The 7837-nt window shown below is 56.9% G+C and overlaps 1 protein-coding gene across 1 annotated transcript; it reads left to right on the forward strand.

Annotated features, from left to right (window-relative positions):
• Positions 1-321: 321 nt before the first annotated feature.
• KAZALD1 (Kazal type serine peptidase inhibitor domain 1) lies at positions 322-7139 on the forward strand. Its single transcript, XM_063405446.1, has 5 exons — positions 322-595; positions 2098-2698; positions 3902-4062; positions 5037-5184; positions 5398-7139. The coding sequence occupies exons 2-5, from the start codon at positions 2197-2199 to the stop codon at positions 5481-5483; spliced, it is 897 nt and encodes a 298-aa protein (XP_063261516.1). The 5' UTR covers positions 322-595; positions 2098-2196; the 3' UTR covers positions 5484-7139.
• Positions 7140-7837: the final 698 nt, after the last annotated feature.

Raw genomic sequence — 7837 nt, forward strand, 5'->3', positions numbered from 1 at the left:
TAGCTCCACTCCTGTCAAGGAAGCACCGTGGTTTACACCCCAATACCTGCTTCAAACGTGGCTCCTGGTGTGGAGTGAATGCACACATCCCCCGGGAGTTACCCCCCCATTTATTTACAGCAGCTGCTCAACTTTTCAGTCTATGTTTCCCAACCAAATTACAGGTTGAGAGATGCTTTTGACTACTTCCCTAGCCGTGCCCGCCTCTCCCATCCACTTGTCCCCAAGGACTGTTGCCAAGCTGGACTGCAAGGGAGGGGGACCCCAGTCCCTTCCTGCCCCATGCATGGGGCGGAGCATTAGTCCAGGTCCCGCACACGACCGGGGGTGATTCCAGCTGCGAGGTGCCGCTGCCAGGGCTCCGGAGCGGCGGAGCCCCGGTGCAGGGTGCGGTGCGTGGCGGGACCCCGGCAGGGAAGGGGTGCCAGCCAGCCCGTGTCCCGGTCCAGGGACGGGCCGCGGGCCCGGAGAGGGGCGGGGGGATTCACGTTTCGCTGACATCACGGCGGTGCTGGAGCGGCCGGGGGCCAGCAGCCCCGGGGGCCAGCAGCCCCTCCGCCACGGCCACTGCGCACCCGCGGCCCCGGCGCCTCCGGTAAGTGGCGGCTCGTGGCGGGGTGGCTCCTGGGGGACACCAAGGGACGTCGTGCCTCTTCCCACCTCTCTTCCAGCACCCCTAGCGCCTGCACCCCAGACGTGAGGAGCCAGAACCCAACTTTGCAATTTCCCCGTACCCCTCCTCTGGCCCCCCACATCCATGGGGGGAGGGAGCCTTACTTCGTACAGACTGGGGCAGGGCGGGCGGGGGAAGGGCTCCGGCACTGGGACCCTCTGCCCCTTTCCACCCCTGGGCTCTTGGCGGTCTCTGGTAAACGAGTCAAATCTTCACGGTTTGTTATCCGGAGGGTGCATATGTGTAACCCACTATCCAGGCCATCCCCACCCCAGCTCTGGGCTGTGTCAGCCCCAGGAGTGGGGGTGTAGCACTGGGGTTGCAGCTTGCCCTTCAGTGCTGTCCCAGCGGGAGGGGAGGGGACAGCCTGTCTGCCTAGGTCCCCTCCCTAGCCCCACTTGCCTGTGCTGGGTCTCCCTGGGGTGGAGGACCACATTTTCACCCCATCTCAGGGAAGGCAGCCCGGGTATAACACGGGGCAAGGAGCAATGTTCACAAAGGGGTTTGGTTCTCTGTCACCCTCTCTGGGGACAGGCTCTGAGATTCCATGTTTCCCTCCCCTCCCAAGAGAGATGGGAAGTTGGAGTAGATCATCTTGTTCTTACCCTGAGCAGGTAATGCAGGCCTGGGGTTTGAGGGCAGGGACCTTGCTGTACTGGTACAGGCTGAGGACACTGGGTCTGCTCAGTGCAGTGGCTGCTCACCTGTGCACTGAGCTCCTCCATGCTCAGCCTCAGTTGCCTGTGTGACAATGGAGGGGGATGACAAAACCTTTTGGGGAGTGGGCATTTTTCCCCTCCTCAAGTAACTGATGCCTAAAAAGAGGGGTTAGAGCATAGGAAGGGTAGGAGAACAAAAGCCAGGCATGGCTGGGAGCATCCTCCTGGCTCAGCTGCCTGCAGCACAGAAAGAGAACCTTGTTAGCAGGATCAGCCGCTCCATGGTGCTTGTATGGATGGTGAGGCAGGAAAAAAGGGTTCATGACTCTTGCAAAGCAATGGGGAAAGGAAAGGAGCTTCAGAGCAAGTTTCTGACAAGACCAGGAGCAGGGTATGAACGAGCTGAACCATAATGTTGTAGAACAGCCTGTCCAGTGCCCTGCCAGCCCTGTGGCTTCCCAGTCTATACTGGGGTCAGAGGAGGCTGGAATTTTCATGCTGGGCTGCCAAGAGAACAAGGATGAAACCTGATGGGCTGGGGTCATCAGCACTATCTCTCCAGAAGATGTTCAGGGTCTTAGGGCAGGAGCTGGTTGGGGAGCTCCAGGGTGTAAAGGCTGTGACTGCAGGGCTGGGGATGAGAGGGGCTGGGACCAACTCCCCCATGCATATCATGCAGCACTGCTGCTCCGAGCAAGCCAGTTACGAGACAAAGGAGTGGGAGACACTTCCTGCACCAGTAACACACTTTCTCCCTCCTCACAGGCCAGGATGGCTCCTCAGATCTAGACAAGGAGACCAGAGGAGTGCCAGAAATCCCCATCCAAGTGACACTAGGATTGGGATAGAGGAGCTGCCGTGAGGATGTCTGAAGCCAAGCCCCTCAGCATCTCTTGCCTGGTGCTTTCCTTGCTCTCCTTGCACTGGGCTTTGCTCCAGCTGGGCCAGGCTTTTCCCAGCACCTCTGACTACCTCCAGCGGGGCTGGCAGCGGCTGCTGGAGGAAGGGGAGGGCTGCACTGAGTGCCAGCCAGAGGAGTGCCCGGTGCCACGCGGGTGCCTGGCTGGCACAGTGCGGGATGCCTGTGACTGTTGCTGGGAATGTGCCAACCTGGAGGGACAGATCTGTGACCTGGACAACACCAACCACTTCTACGGCAAGTGTGGGGAGCACCTGGAGTGCCGGCTGGATGCCGGGGACTTGCGTCATGGAGAGGTGCCTGAGCCCCAGTGTGCCTGCCTCTCCCAGCTGGCCCTCTGTGGCTCTGATGGCAAAACCTACGCCCAGATCTGCAGGTTCCTGGAGGCTGCCCATGCCCACCCTGATGCCAACCTCACTGTGGTCCATGAAGGTCCCTGCGAGTCAGGTAGTGGCCCTGGAGCTGTAGGAAGAGACAAGCAAGGGGGTCTGGCTTAACTGTTTCACCTGGCAGCAAAACCACAGGGACAGGACTGCCCTGGGGCTGCTCCGTGCAGTGTCAGGCTCCCACTGGTCCCCCCAACCTGCTGCTCTGGGGGAGCCCCTTGCAGATCCAGTGCTTGGAGAAATCTGGGAGCAGCTTTGCCAAGAGGGAGTGGAGTTTATGGGAAGCAACAAATCCTGCTGGAGCAGATGGGGAAGTTCCAGGGAATTGTTAGTGAATTCTTGGCGGCAGGGCTGAGTTCACATTGGCCTGTTGCTCCCGAGAAATGTGCCTGCCTCCTGCAAATGGAAACCAGGGTTGGATTGGCTTGGCTGTATGAGTTCCATCTCCCATTTAAAACTCAGGTGGGGGCTGAGAGGGGACAGTCTAGCAGGAAGGCCAAGCCCCATCCTGCCAGTCCAGCACAGGTCACCCAGTGCTGTCACTGCAGCCTGAGGGCTGTCAAGGTTGACATTTTCTGTAGATCATCATGTCCTTGAGTGTTTTCCCAGGTATATTTGGAGGTTGAACTCTGAACTCTGGCTCATGCTATGGGCCAGATTATGGAGCAGGTATGGGTAAGAAGGGTGGTCCTCACTCTGTCCCTCCAGGGAAGGGATGTGGAACCTGGAGCTGTTGGCTCCATGCAGGAGATGGGGAGTCAGCTCCATGCTGACTCCCTTCATTGCTGGCATGAGCCCTGTGTCAGAGCAGAGGCCTCAGCTGGCTGGAAGCTCAACTACCTCATCCATGCTCAGCCTCAGGCTGGATGAGTGCCCCTTGGCCTTTCTCCCACAGGAGGAGTGTGCTCTGATGGCTCAGGAGAGCTTGGTTTTGTAACATTGCAGTTGTTGCTCTCTTCTTGCTGTGTGTGTCACTTGAGCATCATTGCACAGGAATGGAAATTGAGGCCAGCGGGGATGGCAACCCTCCATGGACTGGGGGGCCTGGGGAGGGAGCTCCTAGTCCCAGCTGTGAGGGGGGACCATGTTCTTGTGAAAGGTGAGGGTCTGCCATGGGAGGGAGAGGAGACAGATGTGGGAAGGGTCCCAGCATCTCTATGTGAACCAAATGCTGCTGCTCCAGAGACCAGCCCAAGAGAGCCCACCCTGCCAAGGGTGGGACCTCTTCTGAGCCCACCCTGCTCTCCTCCACCCCCCTCTCCAGAGCCTCAGATCACCTCTCCTCCCTATGACACATGGAACATCACTGGGCAGGATGTCATCTTTGGCTGTGAGGTCTTCGCCTACCCCATGGCATCCATTGAGTGGAGGAAGGATGGCACAGAGATGCTGCTGCCTGGAGACGACCCCCACATCTCTGTCCAGGTGAGCTGTGTGCCTAGGGCATTGAAGATGACCCCAGGGTGACACAGTGCTTTTCAGAGCTCATGGACAACCATGAGAGGGGTCATACTCTGGGAATGGCCAAGCCTGGCTGCCTGGGGATGACAAGGGGTGACTGGAGGCTGTATAATACGAGGACTGACTGAGCCAGGGCTGGTGTCTCAGTGGTAGGAGCCATCAGCACAGCTCTCTTTTTTGACTTCCTCTAGTAATTTTTGAACTTGCTCATGTATTCCTGCAGCAGGGAGTTCCCCACTTGCCTGCCTTTAGTTTGCTGTGTGAGCTAGCTTGACTTGCAGTCCTGCTGGCAGGGCTGGAAAGAGGGCCTCCCAAGGGCCTTACAGCCTGGGTTGTCCTCTGGTCCAAACAGCACACTCAGGCAGTTCCTGCCCTTTTTTCCCATCAGCAGGGCTTCCTTCCCAGAGCTGGCAGGCCCAGGGGTCAGCATCCTGCCTGCCAGCAACCCCAAATATAGCACCCAGCTGGGTGTACCTAGCTATTAGAGGGTGTGGGCAGAGGCAAAGGGGCCACGCACCACAGCCAGGCACCAATTGGGAAGAAACTGTGGTGGAATGCATGGAAGGAGCCAGAGGAGCAGGTGGAACCTGGCACTGTGGCCCCCTTCCATCTTTCTGTCCTTCAAGCCCCCCCTAGCTTGTCACAGAGTCTGACTGAGGATCTTCACCCCAAGCAGGACTACCCTGCCTGGCTGGAGGAAACTCCACTGTCCTCCACCCCTGGTCACCGCACCATAATAGCAGCCTGCAAACACAGCTGCAGCCCAGCTGGGTTGGGAAGAGCTTATTTATTCCTGGGGATAAACAGCAAATAGCATTGTTGCTGCCAGAGCAATCCTGGGACTTCACTGCCTGCTGAAACAGGGGACCCGGGGCTCAGTGGCACAGACTGCCCTTTGCTTCTGCTACAAGTGCTGACAGAATTCCCCCCTCTTGCAGTTCAGAGGTGGCCCCCAGAAATATGAGGTGACAGGCTGGCTCCAGATCCAGGGCGTGCGGGTGACGGACGAGGGCACGTACCGCTGCTTCGCCAGGAACAGGGTCGGGGAGGTGGTGGCGTTGGCCAGCCTGACCGTCTTCACACCGGGTGAGCACCATGTCCTTACCCCCATGCTCTCTTGGGGACACAGGAAGGGACGTTTGGGACAGTGCCCCAGTATGGCAAGAGCTGCTGGAGCATAGGGCTGTGCTGGGGGTGTCCCAGAAAGCTGCTGTGCATGGTTTGGCGTTGGTCCTGGTGGGGAAAGGGACAGGCACAGCAGGGTGGCAATGTCACATTGTCCCCATGCTGCCATTTCAGACCAACTCAACCTGACAGACTTCTCCCTGCTGAAGCCCCGCATGACACCTGAGGACTACGGGGAGAGTGAGGAGGACTACTACTAGTCCAGAGATGGCAAATCTGGCTGCAGAGATCACCTTGCCCACAGCAACCCTTCCCTGTGGCTTGGGGACCTCTCTGGAGCAAGCACCCTCTAGCTCAGAACTCCTTCTCTGAACAATCCTGGCACACCAGCCTGTTTTTTGGGGTTGGGGACAGGGTGACACATCCTTTTGGATGTGGGGATGGGATACTGGCTGGTTGGCAAGGGCTGGGACCAGGGGCAGCTCTGCCTGGAGCAGGGTGGATCTGCCCTCTGGCACTGAGTGGAGACACAATGGTAAGTAGGATACTGTGGGGGCAGCTGTGCTGTGTGTGATGAGGACTTGGTGCTGGGAATGGAGACAACCCCCTTTGGAAGAGTGAGGCCAGGGCAGGGGCATTATGTCCTGTATGAATAGTTTTTGGGGAAGCTGGAGCAGAGAGCTGGGACCTGACTGTGATAACAGTGTGTCACACCCCTGTCTGCTTTGTATCCTGCAAGCACAGAGACATCCCAGCTTCTCCCGAGAACCTGAGGAACCTGCTGCCAAAACACCCTTCTCTTCTGTTTTGTTTTTAACCAGAAAAGTAGTGATTTGAGGAAACCAGGCACTTGTGGTTTTCAGTGCTGTCGTGTCTCCAGCTGAACCACCCTTGTGGTCAGAAACACTTTGGCCTTCTTTTGACTGCCTTCATGTTTTGCTTTCCATGCCTTTGACTGACTTCATGCTTTCCCTTGTCATTTCAGTTGGTGTTATTTAAAATATACATGTAGGTCAAAGCCAAAGCCCGCTGACTGTCCTGCATCCTCAAGGATGATTATAGGGGTGAGGAAGGGTGCAAATGTTGTGGGTGCTACCTTGTGCATTGTGGGGTGCTGGAGTTGAGGAGCCCTCCTGCCCATCCCAGTGCTCACAGCTGGTCCTGGTGTGGGTCCTGCCCTTTCCACCCCACCTGGGAATGGGGGTGCTCAACAGACAATCTCCTGTGCAGTGGTGATGCATCAACTCAAATCACTGTACTCCCATGGGTTTGGATCCCATCCCACTGCTGCCCATTTTCATCTTGGGGTCCTAAATTCTGTGACACTGGGGTCTCCATCCGGGTAACCACAGCCCTGTCAAGTGTGGAGCAGCTCTGTGCCTAGTTGGAGAAGTGATGTTCCAGTTTCTACTGGAAACATTATATTAAAAAAGAGAGAAAAATCCCACCTACCTCCCCGAACTGGTGATTTTGAGCAAACTTTCATTTGTGGGGAGCACAGGAAGGAAGCTCAGGGCTGCACTGTGCTGCTCACTGCCCAGAGAGGGCTGTCAGGACCTGTGGGCATTCTGGGACTGAGCTCACATTCAAGGGGTGCTTTACTTCCAAAGCAGCAACATTTACAGGACTTCTGGTGCTCAAAACCTCCATATGGACCAAACCACTCCCAGTTACACAGTCCCAGCTCCAGGGAGGTCCAGAGCTGCGGCAGGGAGCCAGACCCCGTGAGGAAGGAATTGGCCAGACCCCAGGCAGGAGCAGGCAGGATGCAATAAGACTGGTGGCTCAGGTCCTGTGCTACTCTACTTCACATGCTTTTTATTTTCTTTTCTTTCTTTTTCTCTTGAGAGCTGGCTCAGATGTCACAATCATGGCACTGAAACCTGAATAAGTAAATAAAAGGGATTTGTCTGGAATTGGCAGCAGAGCAAAATTCCTACAGACGGTGAGGCTGGGCCAGTTCTGAGCCCCTGCACCACAGCTTGATAGGGCACTGCTGCCCTGCCTGCTGGAGTGCTTACCCTTTCTGGCAGAAAACCCCTTCTCAGCCAAAGAAATGCAAAAGCCATTGATGCCCCAGCTTCTCCTTCCATGTAACAGCATACCAGAATCCTCCTGGGCTGTTCCAGCAGAGTTGGAGGGTGTTCAGGAGGGACCAGGGACAGAAGTGTGCCATTGGCTTTCATTTTGCTTTTTTTTTTGGGTGTAAAACATGCTTTCAGAGAAGCTGGGCCTTTTTTATCCATCCTGAAGCCCTTCCTGTTTTGCACACAAATGAGCTGGTGGAACTGGGCCACGGTCAGGCTGAGGCTGCCACAGGGAAATCTGAGAGTGTCCCGGAGCTTCAGCAGTCAAGAGCTGCTTGCTGGGCTCCCTGCCGGTGCCCAGAGCTGGCCCCCAGCCAGGGCTGCCATGCCAACCCTCCTCAGGGCCAGGCTTGCCCTGCCTGTGTTGGCACAAATCCAGGTCGTGCTGGGTGTGGATGCAGCTTTGGTCTGGCTGGAGAGTGTGGGATGGGTCACACACTCCGTCCCTGGCTCTCCATGTGCTCTGCAGGACAATTCCCTGTCTGGGCAACTGCATTTTGGTCTCAGTCCTTGCCCCCCTCTGCTTC

Source organism: Prinia subflava, chromosome 9 (genome assembly GCF_021018805.1).
Source record: "Prinia subflava isolate CZ2003 ecotype Zambia chromosome 9, Cam_Psub_1.2, whole genome shotgun sequence".
NCBI classification, from domain to species: Eukaryota; Metazoa; Chordata; class Aves; order Passeriformes; family Cisticolidae; genus Prinia; species Prinia subflava.

Coding starts and splice junctions, on each gene's coding strand:
- KAZALD1 (XM_063405446.1), top strand. CDS start 2,197: ATGTCTGAAGCCAAGCCCCTCAGCATCTCTTGCCTGGTGCTTTCCTTG. Junction 2,699..3,901: donor TGAAGGTCCCTGCGAGTCAG/GTAGTGGCCCTG, acceptor CCCCCTCTCCAG/AGCCTCAGATCACCTCTCCT. Junction 5,185..5,397: donor CCTGACCGTCTTCACACCGG/GTGAGCACCATG, acceptor CTGCCATTTCAG/ACCAACTCAACCTGACAGAC.